This window comes from Lepeophtheirus salmonis, chromosome 1, assembly GCF_016086655.4.
Source record: "Lepeophtheirus salmonis chromosome 1, UVic_Lsal_1.4, whole genome shotgun sequence".
Lineage (NCBI taxonomy): Eukaryota > Metazoa > Arthropoda > Copepoda > Siphonostomatoida > Caligidae > Lepeophtheirus > Lepeophtheirus salmonis.
In genome coordinates this window covers 41,899,500-41,919,347 of record NC_052131.2, presented here as the reverse complement: position 1 = coordinate 41,919,347, position 19,848 = coordinate 41,899,500, and the positions used below count along the sequence as shown (strand labels likewise).

The 19,848-nt window shown below is 29.4% G+C and overlaps 1 protein-coding gene across 1 annotated transcript; it reads left to right on the top strand.

Annotated features, from left to right (window-relative positions):
- Positions 1-10,585: 10,585 nt before the first annotated feature.
- Positions 10,586-18,811, top strand: LOC121129258 (uncharacterized). Its single transcript, XM_040724972.2, has 4 exons — positions 10,586-10,637; positions 16,056-16,256; positions 16,938-17,945; positions 18,008-18,811. The coding sequence occupies exons 3-4, from the start codon at positions 16,946-16,948 to the stop codon at positions 18,565-18,567; spliced, it is 1,560 nt and encodes a 519-aa protein (XP_040580906.1). The 5' UTR covers positions 10,586-10,637; positions 16,056-16,256; positions 16,938-16,945; the 3' UTR covers positions 18,568-18,811.
- The last annotated feature ends 1,037 nt before the right edge of the window (positions 18,812-19,848 follow it).

Sequence of the window (19,848 nt, the reverse complement as noted above, 5' to 3'; positions counted from 1 at the left end):
ATTAAAACAATGTATATAATCGTTATTATAGAAAATGAAGGATATAAAGCCATCTTACTAAAATATTTAATTTATATGAATTATACCTAATGAATTTGATTATATATGTATATTAACAAAATAGACATAAGGAAAACTATCGGCTTCTCCAGGGCTGATCTATAAATAGATTCCATAAAAATAAAAAATCACGTTAAATAAAAAGTAATAAATTAAGTATTAAGAGATAAAAAGTCGTACTCCACAACGTAAGAGTAATGAAAACATGGTATCCTCCGGGGCTGATGTTTTTTCCAATGAACAATTATCCAATCAAGGTTGACAAGATAGCCCTCTTGATTGAGTATGATGGAGAGAGACAGAGTTCCAAGAGGAGAAAATAGGCTTATGAAGAATGCTGTAGTAAATTCAGGAAATATACAAGGGAGATCATTGATTAAGAGATAGTCCAGCATGATGATTTTACCAACCATCTGGGATAGATATATTTTAAAGTAGTTTGTCATGATAAGATTCTTTAGTAATTTCCAACTTGAGAAGGAAGCCGTGGCGAAGTATACAAAGAATGAAAGAATCAGTAGTAATATCGTAATAACTAATATTAATAAAATATATATTACACAATGGAATCATAAAAAGGCCAAGTGAAATTAATTCAAGAAAAAAGATGCACCTTCGTAGCTATTTAATCTCCATTGAAAGTAACAGTAGATACGATAGAGAAATATGAGACTACCCACCATCTTTGGAAAGAGCTATGATTTATCAATTAATATTCCTTTCTTTCTATCGATAGAGCTTCTTCCATTTCTTCAAGCCTCAACTAAGGTCACTACTATGATTCATGAACGTGTAATTAGGATATCCCATTCCTATCCATCATATGATATATTATTGTTACTCGGTGTGTGAAGTTAAAAAGTGAAAAAGGGTCTACTTGGTAAAAAGTAATAGAGGATTTAAAATAATATGGTAAAATAAAAATATATAATAATAATAATTTAAGTTTTTAGTATTCTGATATACACATAATAACTACAATTTTTTTAACTACAAAATGTAACGTGATTATTATTCTCTAATTAAATCGGTACGTAAAATTATAAAATCTAATATTTTTTGAATAATAGAAAACACATAATTCTTACACAAATCCTTAAATGGAGGAAATAATTATTATTTACTGGAGACTTTATCGAACATTCCTTTAATTCATTATCCATCAGTATCACTCTAAGGTCAAGAACTAATTCATGAATTGATTTAAGTCTATATTATATTTATTCATGTGAGACTTGAAAGATCACGATACAAAACGATATGAGCTCTACCATTTCTTCGTAAGTCAGTCCTTGGTCTATAAAAAGCATACTCCGAGGGTTGAACTTTTTCCTGATCGTCATCTAAAACATAAAATGTTGATGAGAACCAGTTTAACTTTGTTTAGGAGTCCTTAACGTATAAAGAGGCAAGGAGACGAATTTATGGATTCCTCTTGGCAAACAAACGTTGTTCATGAATACATTAGATAGATTCACAATTAAAAAGTCGTTTAGTCGAATAATTAGTTCAATTATTACCTATAATCTTTTATCAAATCAAGCAGTTTTCTTTGCTACGTAGATATACTAAAGATGATTGTTCATGTCAACATATGTATTTTCTGAAAAGACGTGTACTCTCCATGTATATATAATGCTCCCTGGATCAGAATAAGGCCAAGTGAGATGAATCCAAGAAAAAAGATGCACCTTCGTGAGCTATTTAATCACGTTGATAGTAAAAGTGGATACGTTAGAGAAATAAGAGGCTACCCACTATCTTCGAACAAGAGCTATGAATAATGATTCATCAATAAATATTCCTTCCTTTCTATTGATAGGAGCTTTTTCCATATGTTAGCGGAAAGAATACCGGTCACCCAAAAACAAGACAGTATTAAGTATTTTAAGCCCTAAATTGGCTGGATCGATAGAAAGAGCAAAGCTATCTTATGGAAATACAACCTTTTTACTTGCATCAACTTTTAAAAGAACTGGTAACAACGTTAAAGACTTCAGCATCACCAGATAATTGATACAGAGGGCAATGCATGAGCGAGGGGAAATATACAATAACTTGAAAGACAAATGTGTCCGTAAATCTCATTTTACTCTAGCTTGGGACTTGACAAACAAAATAGTAGATCGAGTAATTGTAATTATATCTGGATTTGTTAAAATCAACCTGGGTATTCCTAAGATAGTCTTTGGAGCTGGTAATGCCCAGGCAAAAGCTATGTACGTAGCTGCTAGAGGATTGTGATGTCAAATATTTGGTGAAAGCAGAATAGTTTGATACAATATCTAGCAGCACTGGTCAGATCAATTTCTAAAGTCAAAATTGGAAATAAATCTTCTATATTTACCCTGTCAACATCATGTATTGTAATTAGTTTATGCTTGTGTTTTCTCCATTTGTATGCGTCCGTCATCTGTACTTGATATTTAAGTTTTTAAAAGGTTTCAGAAGGAGAGGAAAATGAACAAAAACAAACTTTAAGTTGGTAATGACCAATGATTTAATAGTGATTTCTGATATGAAGGAAAACATAATTATTGACTTTGTTAAGATAAAACTTCAATGTGTTCAAGTAAGAAATTATTATAGAGATTTGTTAGAACTTGTGAACTTGTTATAATCCTCCTCGAGGTATACCCTTTATTGCACCAGAAGCTATGCACCATGCCCGTTGGATGAGTAAGGCATTGTTCACTCTCACGATTTATATATACATTAGTCCCTCTGATAATATTGTATACTTTTACTATCAAAAATTTGGCAATATTGCTGCTTGATTAAAAATATATATTTAGATAATGTGTACTCTGAGTAATAGGTTAAATAAAATATATCTGGCGGGGGCGTCTATGAAACGAAAAACCAATATTCTATGCTGTGGGAGACTTACATTTTTTTATTAAATGATGAAACCCTCTATTGTTTTGCTGTTTATCGCTGCCAAAAAAAGCCTAGAAAGAAAATACTCATTCAGATATTGTGATCTCATTATTAAAGCTATCCTCCTCAAATTTCAAGCATGAACCTAATGCCATAAAAACAAATTTTTAAGTAAATTAAGTTTTCACAAAAAAAGTCTCTTTTATAGTGTTCACATAATAACTTGGACAATATAATTTAAAAAAATAGATGTGTTTTTTAGCAAAGGTAGAACTCAAAATATATGTGTTTGATATTTTGAATAGTTTTTGATAATTTTTCAATAAATATTTTTTGAATTTTCTGTTAAACAATTAGGATTTATAAATACAAAGGCAATAGATTTGGCCTTATGAGCTTTTTCTATCAGGTTTTTATATTATATCATATTTGAGATTAAGAGCCATCATATTTGAGATTAAGAGCTATCATATTTTAATAAAGAAAGAAAAATGCACGCGTCCACTTAGAAAGGTAGTCTAATATAAAGCTTTAAACTAAGTCGCGAAACGAAGACACACGTAATGAACATCTGAAAAATGTTATGGTGCCCCAGTTTTATTTTGTTCCCTAGAGGGACTGTTTAGTGATTGTTTGAAAAGATAATTAGGAGGAATTAATATGATATGGAATAGATTTTACTTTTTAGAAGATGCTCATTGAAGGTTCGGAAGACGCTAATTGAATTTTTGAGTATAAGATAAAAAATATCATGGGTTGACTTGGACCTTAATGAAGATTAATAAGAACTCATAACTTCCCTTTTGAAGAGCTCAAATTGAAGTATCAAGTATGCCTCAAACCGTTTAGTGGTTCGTGGTAAGAATGAGCCGCATTGTATGAGTATCAAAAATAATTTACTCTTTAGTTTTTGTTAGATTTTAAGATGCATTAACTTTCTCATTCATAATGTATTTATTAATCTTATCCCTTACAGAAGACAAACTCCGAACTCAAAGAAATTATTACTGGATCAGTTTCATCAGATTCTTTTATTTATGGAAAAATACTCACATCATACATGTATCGCCATTGGAGAGAATCGTCTCATGAAGAATCCGCATACTATGTATAAGATCTAAAACTCATCAATCTCCAATGATAATAAATAAATAAATCGACATTTGTCAATTTTAATGTATTTCTTAAGTGGTTTTAGTTTACTACTAATGCTGTTTTCATTTAGTTCTTATTAACTTGGATATCTCATGCATCTCTATTTAGTACTTACTGGATCAATTATGAATATATGCATGTTAAAAGATTATACGATCAAATGTATCACAAGCTACTGGTGTGTTATGCTTAATATGTAGTCTGTAAGGGATACATTGAGTAGACCACTAATCAAATTCCTGAAGCATAACGTGGAAAAAGAACTAATAATTTTGATTCTCTGTCTGAAACTGTTTTAGACCATGATGATGGTCTTTTTTCTTTATCTGAACAGAAGGAAAAACTGGATTTGAATTGCGTTCAAAAAGGAATTTCATTTATTTGGCTTGAAAATGAAGTTCAATTTTTGATCATAAATATAAACTATGCAGTAATTATGTCTTGTTATAAATAATAATGTTAAAAATTCAAAAATAAAATATATTTATTACTATACAATAACTATCAAGCACAACCAACAAGAAGTTTAAAATATACTATAGCTTTTAAAAATTGTATTATCAAAGTATAAAGAAAAAAATCAAAAGCCATTAAGTTCATTTCTGAAATCAATCAATTTAAACAACTTTACACTATCCTTTTAAATCTTATTTAGCTTATTACGAACCGTTTATATAATAATTTTATTGGATGTTCAATAATTGGTTTTTGGTTGGATCATATCAGTTAAATTAAATTCAAAATTTGAATCAAATATTAAGGTAATGAATTACTTTGGTTCATGTGCTGAAGTCTTTTTACTTTTTGAAGTCAAAATATGAAAATAATATAAATTAAGATGAAATATTAAGTATTTAAAGTTATATTGATATTATACATGGATTTGCACAAGAAATACAGGAAGACAAGATTTCTCTATAACAGAAAAGCTCAAACGGGCCACTCTGTATCCAAATTATCTACGATATTCTTAGACCATGATATCAGCTTATTTTCTTTGGTAAAAAAATGAAAGTATCGGCCGTCCCTATCAGTTCGCCCGATAGATAAAGAAGAGTAAAATTACATCCTTGAAACAAAATACTCCATCCCTGAATACGACCCTTTGCTAAATGTGGAAGAGGTTTTTTAGGATTAAATAGCCCTAATCAGTAATTAAACTAAACTTTTCTCCAACAAATAGTAATGAAATTTTTTATGTTTTTTTTTTCTACATGGCAATAATATTTTTCGGTAGAACTTAAAGTACAAGAAGCAAAATAAATTGGGTGTTTTGCTCTTTTAACTTCATGACACAAAACGGCGCCAATGCCATAATTACTTGAATCTGCAATAACAACATAAGTTAAAAATTAGGATCGAAATGAATTAAACATTTATCAACCAAAAAAATTTTAGACTTAAATAATGAATTGTTTCGCCCTTTATCCCCAATACAAATAATAGAACTTCCCAGTAAACTTTTTAGTGGCTCTAAGAAGAATAAATTCACCATTCCCAGAAAGGCTCTCAATTTAGTGAGACCGCTCGGCTTGGGTGCTTGAAGAAAAACTTCCAATTTTTCATCAGTTGGCTTTAAACCTTAATATGATTTAGAATATTTGAAATTATTCTTTTTTTTCTCTAGAGTCCTTAAAAGACGCTTATGCATCCGAAAAGTTGGTCTAAAAAATTAATTTGCTCATTTTCATAAATGAACACCCCCTACTATAACTTCGTTGGTGTAGGTAAAAATTGAACATATATGATATTAAACTATGCATGTGTTAAAATTCATTGTGTTCATATGGCAACATGATGTTAAATAAATTCCATTTACTTATGAAGCATAGATATAGTATGTTTTTACAAAAAAAAACTTTGTTGATAAGAAGTTGTTTTTTTGTTTTTTTTCAATTCAATTTGAATATAAACTTCAGAAGAGGAAAGGTTGTACATTATTAACGTAATGGTTTAACATTTGTAAAAAAGTATAAATTATAGTCTTATTTCTCTCTTCGTGAAAATTTTCCTGAATATACTAGCAACTTTAGTGACGTCAAATATCTATTATTTATACACTTGTTAGCTATCAGAAAAATAACTGATGGATACATCTGTTAATCAGAATATTGTAGCTACCTAGAATACATTAGTCATTATTATATCCTTTTGCTATCGCACTTTCTACGTTATATTTAATTAAAGAATTCATCATACAAAAAAATATGTCAAAAGAATTGTAATGAGTGACATTTATAAGCTGTAAATGCACAGGAAAGTTGATTTTAATCAATAACTATTGCTCTTTTAAGTATTATGTGTATATATGAGTAAAACTAAGTCATTCCTTTAAAAAAAATAAGGACTTTTTAGATTCAATTTTAATACGTTGTGACATTTTATTTCAACCTTGAATATTCGCTATTTAAAGTGACGTCATGAGCTCATTTTAAAACTAAGAGTGCGATATTTATTTACTTAATCTCCACGCTGATGATAGGTGAAAATTTCGTGTATTTGTAGCTTACCCGGTTTTTTTTTATTTTATTTTAAATCAATCTTTTTCCCCTCTTCTAGTCTTTTTTTTATTGGTCCAATCCTTGTTGGCATTGAACGATCCTCAGGAGAAATTAGTGGGTTCTTCAGTCTTACGGTCCTAACTCTCTTTTTATTTTCTTTACTCATAGCTAGAATTAAAGAATATAATAACGAAGGAATTATTTAACAATATCTATAACGTCTAATATCCAAGTATTATACGTTATAGTTATCCTATGACGTCATTGAAGCTGTTGTAGTTACCATAAAAGACCAATAAGGACCCATCCTAGGACTGTCCATTTTTTTTTAGGACCGGACTGATTGGACATGTTGCAGAGGTAGGTATAATTTTAGTCCTTGTTAGACTCAGATTAGAATTTTGGATCGACATCGGAGTTATTCTTGACAATGTTCTTGTTTATTTCATTTTCCCCCTCATTACTGGCTTTATTACTCACTCTCTTTCTCTACTATCATAAAGGAAAGAATATATTTGAAAAGAACAAATGTTACTACCTAGTCTTTAGTATTTTTTTGTTACCAACTGAAAGTAAATTTTAGAGAATAGTTATTCATTATTATATGCATGGAATTGTTAATTATATATAAATATGTATCAATGGCAAAGTATGAAATGACAGTCATTCTAAGCGAAGGCTTTTGATTGACATAAATTAATATCAAATACAAATCATATGCAATAACTTTTTGAGTTCATAGTACGTAGAGTCAGGTCCATTACATTACACAAGAGTAAATTAATGAAAATTATTGAAAATAGCTGAATGAAAAATATACAACAACTTTATTTATTTAAAAAAAACAAAAAACGACCTCTTCAAATTGTACGATGACAAGGTCAGGCAACAAGAACATCGTAGGGCAAATACAGCAGATTTATCAATTAACTCTCTTTCCTTCTATTTCTGATGACGTCAATAGGAAACTTGTTTAAGTAAATGTAATACATAAATAGTACAAATGTAGTTTAAAAGTGATTATAGAAACAGTTCCAGACATTACATAGGTATGTTAAGAAAGTAGTGGGCGCCACCGATCATTTTTTCACAAGGGAATTATGATGAATTTATTAAAATTGAATATATTTATTAGTATATAACCCCTTATTAAATACAACAACTCAATCCTTAATTCATTATAGTATATTATTATCATTTGCTATATTATATTATACATACATAATTTGGCAGAATATACTTGTATAGTTTGTCTGTATCAATTGATTGAAGCACTGGATGGAATTTTCCTTAAACAATATAATTTTGTCTATTTTTTAATATTATCCTTACTCAAACGCTGATTCCAATTTTTTTTTTTTTTTCATAAAATATATGTATGCTTTTTTGAAGTAATATACTTCTTGCTACAATTTTAATGAAAGATATCTTCTTTTTTGTAATTCAATGGGATTTTTGAATTCAGACATACATTAACATACTTTAATTTACTTAATTTAATTTGGTCTTAAATTTTATTTTATCTATTTATGAATTAGGAGAATGTTTTTCATTGTTCCAAACTTTGTGACTTTATCAATTATCATGTAGATGTATATATATATATTTTTTTTTTTTCCAACGATTTCTTTTCAGATGTTAATAGTATTAATTTTGAATTATTTAATTCTACATGGAACGAAATTGAGCTTATTGATTTAGAACTGATAACTTGCATATTGCTTGTATTGTATCTTTAAAACTAATAATAGCTAGTAGACAGTCAAACTTTATATATTTAAATGACTTATGTTTTGTTTTTTTCCCTTCTTCACCGAAGAAGTATACTTTAGGTTTCACCCATTCCTTACAACTAACTACTCTATATTTTGATAATCGCTGAATAATGATAACTTTTAGGTTATTGAAGTCATTTACAATAAATTTATTTAAGCCTCAACAAGATGTATAGTATTAAATACTATTCAACATCTTTTTTTGAATTGCAATTAATTTTTTGGGTATAATAAATTCAGTTATCAACCAACTTCATGTCCTATAGTTGATTGGTAAATTGTTTTCTGGTCCACCGATGAATAATTTAAATACCTCTCATGCAACTGAAATAAATTACTTAGAAGAGATAATCTCAGTCTGAATCATTATTTGCCGACTATCAATATATAAATTAGTTAATTATATGCTATCGGTGAATCCAAAAGTCACAAAAAACTCACAAAAAGAAGAAATATATTTCATTAGAGTCGTAGCAAGAAATATACAACTTCAAAATAGAAATAATATTACAATCTCCATTGGAATAACGATCATCTTCATGGAAATTTAAACAATTTATTACTACAGGAAGTTTCATCCAGTAGTTCAATCAATTGATACATAAAAAATATATAATTATATTTTATCTAATTATACTTGTGTAAAGTATTACAATATCACTTATAAATAATGTAGCAAAAGATAATAATGTACCAGTATAAATTATGGATTTAATAAGTCACAACTGATCTAATGAAACGTCATGATGGATAATCTGCTCTCCTACAAAACATTTTTCAAATTTTTAGGGTTATCACGTCGACTTTCGGTATCTTTTTTTTTTAAATGACCAAAAAAACACGATATTCATCACTACTCTCGGTATAAGGATCATTTTCTACATTTCATAAATAAACAATATCTGTGTATCAATAGATTAGTTTCTTCAAGACCCATGTAGATTGTAATTTCTGTGGGTAAGATAATATACATATTACTATAATTATTCAAAATATACTCTTTTAATTTTACCTTTCTAAAAGGCAAAAAGATTATATTTATAGACAGTTTTTCCCCAGGAATTATTTGGATATATTATTTATAATTTTTATGAATATTTTAAATGAAGATATCAATAAATATATTCATATGATTTATATAAAATTTCTTAAAAATATTTTTCCAAAAATAAATAGGACTATTATTACATAATAACTAGTCATAAGTAAAAGTATTAACAAAAAATCACTTTAACTTGCCCTCCCCCAAAAATTTTAATATAGCTTATTTTTATATCTCTTCAAAAATTCAATTTTTGACCCCCCTCTTACCCCTCAAAAAGAATAATTTTGGACATTCCCCACCCTTGTATAAAGCCATGAATTAGAAAACATACATAATTATTTAATTAACTTCTGCTATTAATCTGTTTATCGAAACTTTTCTCTTTTTTAATCACAAAACCTCCATATTAAATTTTCATGTATATTTTTTTGTAAATCGTTGGATACATGATTCTTCAAGCTCTTTCTACTCTAAACACAGGCCTATGAATCATAAGCTATGACTATAGGAGTCTGTTTAATTGCCTACAAAAATTGATGACAAATTACTAATATTTTGTTTAAAAAAACAGTGGTTGTTATCAAATTTTGAATGAATTTGTATAGCAATACTGTCTTAAAGTTTCAAATATAAAAGATCCCAATTTTTTAAATTTTTTTTTCAACATATATTTGCATAGTAAGTCTGAAAAAGTGAAACAAATTTAGTCAAAATATTTTGATAATAAAGAAACAAAAATGAAAGAAAAGATACAGAAAATCAATATGGTAACCCTGGCAATTTTAAAAATGTTTTGGAGGAGAGCAGATTAGCCGGCATGACGTTTCATTAGATCAGCTACCATCAGCTTTGACGAGGGAGGAGGGAGAGAAGAAAATAAACAGGCAAATTGGTAAGAATTACTCCTATATCTATCCTCAATTTTACTCTAAGTCCAAAAAGAACTTACAATTATAGCTCCGTAATATATACTTAAGGTTACTCTCCGTCTTTTATGAGCACACACGAATGTTCAACCAGATTTGGAATATAATTGACTGTAGTAGGGAATGAAGTTCACTAATCAGGGGTTAAATATTGATGACAAAAGCTGAGGAATAGAAACCACTTTAGAAATAAATTAATGTTGTTTCAATTATTTTTTATTGTCATTTTATATCTCGTACAAAGGAGGCGGATTCTTCATGAGACGATCCTCTCAGATGGAGATACATTTGTGAAGTGAGTATGTTCCATTAAATGAATTTAAAACTAAATATCAAATAAAAGCTTAGCTCCAAACAAGTTGGAAAGAAAGAATACAAATTCAAGCGTAATTGATATATCCTCTCAACTCTAGCTATATATTTGTTAATACACGATCAATCTTGTAGCTACAGTTGTTATTTTCTTGATCCAAGGTGGATAGAAAGTATCAAAATACTGCCTCTAATGAACCAAAAAAGTAAATGTTGACCAGGACAATTTACAGCTATTGATTACGTGGGTCCTCGTTTTGTTAATTGGTTTAAAGCATTATTGAGAACATCTGCCTTAATAGCATAAAGTACTAAAATTGAATGTACATATTAGGGACAAATACCGATATCAGAATATCGGTATAGTATCGATATTGGACTAAAAATATCGATCCCAAAAAGACAATATCGTTACTGGGAGTCAAGCGATGGGCTGGAAATGTATATGTACATAATATAATAAATAAATTACCTTCGCAGTAATTATTTAAATATGCTACTACAGGAAATTATTCCACTCTAGCGATTTCAGACATAAATATTAAGTAAACAGTTAAAAGAGTTGAAAACCTTACGAGGGTGTTTTAGATACAATAAAGGTCAAAAGTAATTCATCTAAAATATTTTTTTAGAAATGGGGTTGCGGCTCACAAAATTAAGGTTCAATGTGTCATAAAAATCTCTGAGCAATCCATTTTTTCTTAAATGAATATTCATAAACGAAAAATTATAATACCATTATTTCTTTGGTTGAATTAATTACTTTAATTTTGAACTAATTAGGTATCTACTGAATTTTTATTCTATCAAATACTTTTTTCAAAACTGATATTAAGTTAAATTCTCATTTATATATAGTCATTTTTTAGTTTAAATAAAGTTCCAAATAAAAATGGATTTTTTCAAAGAAATTGAAATTTCTATTTTCCAAATAGTTCTATTAAAAAAATCACTTAAAATCGAATTAAAGCAAAGTTTTATTACGACATCAAAGTTGGAGTCAAAATTATAACGGTTAAGTACTGCTCTAGTATTCACAACACTAATTTATTTTGCAAAACGCGTAAATTGGCACTCGAGTTTTATTAAGTAAATAAAAAAAGAGACAAAAAACTCTGATGAATAAAAAAAACAGAGTAGTACTCGGAACTCATCAAGGCGGCTTGGGATTCTTTTTCGAGCACATTATAACATTTAAATCTTCCCTGACTTACCTCCTTTCTTTGCAAAATTTCGAATGTAAGTTTTTTCACAGGTAGAAATGTGTTGACTTTTCTTTCTGCAATGTGTACTCATTACCCCAGTTCGTTTTAAAAATAATCTTTGTTTGATTTATTTTAAGACAAGGGGAAGTACTAAATATTGCTTTGAATAACTTATCCGTCTAAAAACTTTTTTCTATATATTCTCATTAATATGTATTCATATTAATACGCATCAATGCCACTAAAAACATATTTGTTACAAGCCTTAACCAGACCATAGTAAAATATTGATACTATAAACTGTTGAATTACGCTTATTACTACGATTCAAATAAGTTAAACTAATTTTTAGATTAATCTATGGAGCATAAATTACGAAAACAATTTTGTGTGGTCATCAGTAACTTATATTAAATTTATGACAGTCCTTCTTGTATTATATGTATAATAAGATCCTTTTGTATGTACATATATAATTTATTTAATTACAGACAGAGTGATCTCTCTAGAGAACTACACAAATTTTTAAAATGACGAAGTTTCAATAATTCATTAAAAAATATGATTTTTTGACGGACTAGTTTTTTCAGGAGCCAAGAACAGCGTAACAAGTAACGAGTAAAGGTCATAATTCCTTGAGTATATATTTTTTTTTAAAGAAAAACTCGAAAATACTCAAACAGTAAAATTCAGCTCTCCTACATCACTAAATATGTATAATGACAGAAAGTGTTATTTACTTTCATTTAAACACTATATTAAATAGTTAACAGAATGATCACTTGGTGGTAGAGCCTCTGCCTATGGATTTTTTTCCTAAATTGGATTTTTTGTTATATGAATCACCTTTATTAAAACTACATAAGGGCATCAATTTAAGCTCTGTACCAAAGCTATATTCGATTATGTATTTTTGACTTTTTGTACGACCTTGACCTCTCATACAATCTTCGTACCAAATTAGATCAAAATCGATTAGAAACTTTTACCATTATCCCCGGTTACCAAATGACAAACAATAACATAGCTTCAACTTTGTTGGCGGAGATAAATATATGCCTAGTCATGATGAACTAACAAAATTTTTATAAATAAGCCTCTACCAATAATCTTTTCACTCCTCTGTTTGAATGACCATCGAACTCCTTTCTGTAATATATCCATAGATGAAAATAATATGATAATGGTAGATACTTTTTGTAGTTGTTACCTGAATATGTGTTTGGTTTTTCCAAAGTTGTTATCATAATTTTTATATTCTTGACGAGAGAACATATAAGAATAAAGTAATCACTAGTGCAGGAAAGACGAAGATCAATACTGAAAATTTGTTGAAGAGTTATAAGGGGAAATCCTTCTTGAACACTGAGTGGAAATGAGGATCGATATCGGAGTAATTCCTGCCTATATGCCCATGCTAAATACGGAGTGGGATTTGTGTTTATTTCCTTCCTGTTGCAGCTAATCTTTTAAAACGTCATGACAGCTAAGCTGCTCTTCTCCAAAATATTCTTCAAATTGTTATGGTGACCACATTAATTTTCGGATTTATTTTAGCATATTGACAGCTGACATACTTTCAACCATGTTCATATCCGTTATATATATATTGTACATATAACTATAAATTATGTTAGATGGATTTGGTTGAATGAGTTCATTGTTATGTCATAATATATTATAATATACGTACTTGTAATTTACTATTTAAAATAATGCCTCTAATATAAGACGTCAAATATTTATATATATGTACTATACAATGTAATTGTACTTACTATTGATTGTTTGTCCATCAAACATAAGGCTATGAAATCATTGATAAAAGGGTTTAGGGAGATCCCTTTTTGTAAAAATAAAAGGAGTATAAAAATAGAAAAAAGATTCACCTTTAAAAAAAAAAGAAATATTATTTTATAATAATATTCGTTTCATTGGATAAAATTTAAACATAATTCATTAAAAAGATTCTTGCGTTAAATTTTCTAAAAAAAGTAAAATTATTTCTTTAGATGAATAAATTTTTTAAAAGGAAATGAAGAAAAGGTTCCACACATTTATCTTTGATCTGGGCTATATTTGGTTCTGTGACCAAAGTACTATATAATTTGACAGTTTGTACTGTAATTGACCGTAAAAAGAGCAATCTGTTATTCAAAACATAACATTTTCTTTTCTCCAGCCATGAACTCTTTTTAAATTATGTCCTAGGTGGCTGGGAACTTTTTTTATAAATAGAAAAAAATGTCCGGTATTCTGTGGGAAAAATAGTTGAAGATTGATTTAAAATAAAAATACAATTAGAAACTAAAATGGGCACAAAGAATGCAAAATCTTTGCTTTAAATCAAATTGAGTATGTCAATTTATTACAAAATTATGGTTAATTAGGCATATTTTATGTTTTGTGTTAACTAGACTTCTCAAAATTTAATTGCTTCTTACTATGACCATTTATAATCTTCGTAACAAGTTTGATCAAATTCTATCCCTAACTTTTGATATAATCTTGTTGACTAAAAAACTAACTTATAAATAAATAGAGACAATTTCTTTGGCGGAGGTATAAAAAAAGACCCAAATCCCCCCAAAAATTATTTAAAAAAAGTAGATTCAAAATATATATTCTTCAAACAAAACAAACGTTTAAATTTAAAAATATGAATTTTCTTCATTTCAAAGTTTTAAAAAAAAATACACCGTAAAACCAACACGGATCCGACCATATGTCCTTTTTTTGGAAATCGAAATATGTAGGGTGAGCAACTGTTCTCTTTTTGCACGGATATGTCTTCCTTTTAAATCTTGAATTGGATGCTCGGGTACTTCTTTTTTTTCAATTCATAAAATGTATAGTTTTATGAAGGGTAAATGGCACATGTTAAAAATCGAATTAAATAGAAAATACAACTGAAATTAATGAAACGAAAATATCCAAATTATTTTTTCTTTGTAAAACAAAATTTAAATCCAAGCTATCTTTACCAAAAACAAAATACTAAATATATTTTCTATAAAAAACCAAACAAGAAGAAATATTACTTTATTCTTCAATTTATTAATTTCGAAATTTGTAAGTGTCATTTTTTTAGAAATCAAAATATAATCACCCTCACGTTGTTACTTTTACAGTATCACACAAACTTTCCTCCAAAAAGATATCAAAAAGGCACAAATCAATTGGTGGTTAGCCTATTCTTCTCAACTATGGAGCCATTATTCAGTTAAAAGTTGGGAATTGTTCACAGTTTAACAAGAGCTTATTCAATCAATCATCGTTTAGAAGACTAATTAGAAATTTGGAAGAAGGGAGGGCAGATAAATTGACATTTGGCAACAAAATACCACTTTAATATACAATGGCATACGAATATAAAAAAGTTGAATAAATGCTATCCAATTTTGATATTGTGAATTAAGGGTTACTTTATCTTTTCTTCTAATAAAAAACATATTGTTTATATTGAACCAAAGACATAGGTACATAGATTGATAATAATGCTAAATAGACTAATTTCAGCAACAATTAAATTCCAATCATGTAATATCAATACACAGTCAACCCCTTTATTAAGCTTTTAGATAGGGAAAATCGATAAAGAAACCGTATATTACTGGTGAACTCTTAACCCAGGTTTTTTTGATTTTTAACAATGCAAAATAGATATAGCTGCTTAGCGCGGTGACACACTTAAAGCAGGTGACCGCTAGACAAGGTTTGACTGTATGTATTATGTTTTATATATTTACGACATTAATTTGCACTTTCTCCATTGTAAAATTATCTATTATGAAATACGTAAATTCAATAAATTATGAAGTGAATATAATAATTAGTATTTCCCCTTGAATTGCCATAAAATTTGTCAAATAATAAAACGAATATGGAGGTGGATCCTTTAACATCTCAATGACAATCTGCCTGCCTATAATACATAGGTGAAATCCTTCAGTTTACTTATTACTGAAGGAAAACTTGTCCAGAAATAAAACATAAGTAACTAGTAACTTGTTATTACGAGTCAATATGAGGACTCTGAGGGACAAATAAATCATTTGTTATTGCAGTTCATACGAATATTATGCAAATAAATACTTTTTTTTATAATGGTTCATTGAAATGTAATGTTAACATCAATGTGTACGTATAGAATAAAACTTCCAGGCGTTGTTACTCTAGCCAGGTATAACGCTTAGTTCCAGGTATGCAACTTCATAACAAATCTATACAACTACTCTTGTTCAATAGACTTGCATCATATAAGGACAGTTTAGATTATGTGGAAGACCTCCATGAATGAGACCGAATGTTCCACAAGCTAATTCTATCCAGTGGACAACTACTACTATGACTTTTATATGAATTCAAAGGAATACAGAACAAGAATACACACAAAGGTAAGAAGACTAAGTTTATTGCACTCAAGTTCAACTATTATTTCACAAATTCAAAAGATACTTATTATTTTTTGTACAAATTCGGCAAAGACAAAATTGGTAATGTTTTGTACACATAGGCAATAAGACTTAAAGACCATCTTTTAAAAATTCTTCATAAGGGAGGACTGATAAATTAATTATCCATTTGTATTCAACTCAATGGCATTTATATTTATACTTACACATTATAGCATATTTCTTATTTGAACAAATGACTATTACAATTGGGTAGATAAAACTAGGGGAGGGAGGTTAAGGACTTTTTCCATTGTTGGAGACATGTATAAACATATTATGGCTGATAATGTAGCATTTAAAATACATTTAATTGATAACTGAATGTCTGAAAGAATGTTTCAAAGATATCAATTTTCACATCTACAGAAATAAACATAGTATTTTTTTTTTCTTTTGCCAAATCTGTCAATTGTTTTTTGGTAAATGGTGATGATTTGTTCCTACAAATCGTTATTTTTATCTTTTTACAATTTGTTATTCGATTAAATAATTAAATCTTTACGTAATTAATTCATTTTATGCGTTTGTATGCATTAAAATTTTACATTTCGATTATAATAACTTCCGTTGATTGTTCTCTTAGTACATACAATTTGGTATTATTTTTTTCTTATTTTCTAGAATCAGTCATGTTTTTCTATCGGCCTTGGGTTCGTACTCCAAGTGATGATGTAATTTTCAATAAGCAAATAAACAATCTAGGAATTTACAACTTTTATCGTCGTAGCTGGGGCTATGGAGTTTTACTCGGTCTTACGATGATAGGAAGTTTAATTTTAAACTCATCATTCTTGATGAGTTTTTGGACATGGCCCAATCAAAGGAAACATGCGCCCTCAATTGTTTTACTCATGTTTACCATCCGAGACTTGTTCGTGACGATATTTTTAATTCCAACAGCTATAGCTTGGTTAGTTTTCGGGGAAGGAAAATGGATATCCGGGAGTGAGTGGTGCACGATATCTGGCTTTTTGGATTTTTTCCTGGCTGCAGAATACCCTTTTCTTATTTTATGTCTATGCATTGTTTTAATCACGAGGAAACTAACTAAATACTACGATGATTTTTTTGATCCTGCACTTGATGAAGAGGATGATCATCGAAAAGTGGATGAGTATATTCAAAGCATACCAACATTGTCAGTACCTGGAGTGACTGTGGTTGGAGTTGGTAGTCCAAATGGCTCACGAGCGCCCTCCGTCATTAATCAACCTATTCATGGAAAGTACGTCTCCTCTCCTCCGTCCATTGCATACTCAGACACTTCGAGAGGGAAAAGGAGATTGACTCCAGGAGGAGGTTTTCATCACTCCAACAAAGCAGCTTCTATTTCTGGAGGATCTGTGCAAAGGGGAGCCAACTATTTAAAGCCCCCATTACATAACTTTAGGGCTAGTTCACCACTTAAAGAAGAAATTGCTTCGGTAGATTTGTGGGAAGAGGCCTCTTTGGGATATCCTGGTCGACAGTGCCCATCGATTAGAACCCGAGAAATGGTAGACATGGATGACGAAGATGAACTTGGGCCTCCAACATTTCATCAATGGCATTACTTCCTAACTGGAACTACATGGATCATAGCCCTGAGCTTTGGGATATCTGCTGCTTTTTACATGAAGTATTTCCAAAGTAGGTTTGACCCTATAGTTCAATTGTTATCCCTCTTTATAACTTATATTTGTAATTTTCAGATAAGCGTACATGCATGCTATTCGCAAATCCCTTTTCAAACCCTAACGTCATGATGGATCCTGGGTTTAACTACTTGTTTTCAAATGTCATACTCACTTACCTTGTTCCCATGGGAGTATTCCTTATACTTTTGGTCTTTATGTATTTACAAAGGACCAAAAACTCTAAATTTCAAAGATATATTAAACTCACACTCGCCATATTCCTTGTATTTGTTATATCAAGAACCCCCATGGACAAATTACAATTAGAAGGTCTCATTGAAGCCTATAATGGAACTAAACTATTAACTATCCTTCCTTATGAAATAGAACATGAAATCCTGGTTATTTGGGCCATGTTTATCCCAACTCTTCTTCATCCAATTATTTTCCTTGGATTCATATCGGAATATCGAGAGGGAGCCAGCATTGGATGGAAAATCATTGGGGGTTGCTATCATGTAAAAAAACAACCAAAGAGAGCTAATATGATGAATCAAATGGATAGAATAGAGGAAGAAGAACCTGTCAAGAATGATAACGATGAATCTATGACCAAAGAGTCAGAATTTCTCTAAATAGGGCACACGTTGTCAACATTGGATCTCTCTCTCTATGTTATTTGAATGCTAAAATGCTTCAATATAACTCAATAATTTCAAGTTATTTTTAAAAATAATTATATTTTTGCTATACAACATAATAAGTATATTTTATTTTTATTTTGGTATATATCGTTATATGTATTATGTACTAACAATACCAAAAGTAATTTGTTGACACTGCATACATTTAAATTGAAAATAAATTCATATAAGTACATGTTCTCTACCTATATTTCATGGTATCATACTCTACATATATACTTATAATTTTACACCTGAGTAAATACCTCTTTTTTTAAACATATAATAAGACTATAACTAATTAGTATTTAATATCTAGGACTAAACAAAAAATTTTAACTAAGGACTGACTTTTAATTATTATAAGCAGAGGAATAGGATTTTTTTAGTGGTAATTTTACCAGAATATCTAGATTTTTTCTATATCTATTTTGAGAAGACCTTTCATTTATAAAAGGCATTTCTACTACGTCCTTTCAGCTGTTCAGTATAACCTCTTTCAAAAACACAAGATACCTGAAGTTGAAAATAGAATGTGTGTCGCTATAACGTATAATACTTTAATTGTATACGATATAGCTATCATTCATTTATTATTATATTCTTCAATCCCTCTAGGAGTGAAGAATATAAAAAGATAGCTAGGTCTGAAGGATCTACTAATCGCTCCTTAGGACCGTTGAATGATAAAAAGATCAGATCACGGATTAAGAACACTACCTCCAAGATATTATTGCTCTAATTAATTATTTCACCCTATTAAGAAAATTCAAACATATTAGCGAGCAAGGAGCACAATAGTTTTTATTTCCACGCCATAATTGCATCATCCTTAATAACCTTTAGCACAGAAAGTTTAGGTAAGAAATTAACGAACAAAGCAGGTGGAAATGACAACTCAGAAGCAAGTTTTTGAATTGCGAACAGTGTTTGCAATTGTTTATCAAAATCCGTATTAAGTAGTTTACTGAAAGTGCACCAAAACACTTGAAATTATGATAGTGGCATACAGTGAAACTGTTCTGAGTAATAAATAAAAATTACAGGTGGTACACACTCTTCCAAGATGGTGGGGAAGATGTCAAGGACGAGCCTCACTCTGAACGCCCAAGCAAGTCAATACTCGTGCAATACGAAGAAAACGTACGGAATTGTCAAAAACAATTAATGGCCTTTGCATCACGATAATGCCCCTACTCACTCATCTTTACTTGTGAGGGATTTTTTTTGCCA

Excerpts from the sequence above, each read along its gene's own strand:
- LOC121129258 (XM_040724972.2), top strand. The coding sequence starts at position 16,946 with ATGTTTTTCTATCGGCCTTGGGTTCGTACTCCAAGTGATGATGTAATT. Across the intron at positions 17,946-18,007 it reads TTACATGAAGTATTTCCAAA|ATAAGCGTACATGCATGCTA; the intron begins GTAGGTTTGACC and ends TGTAATTTTCAG.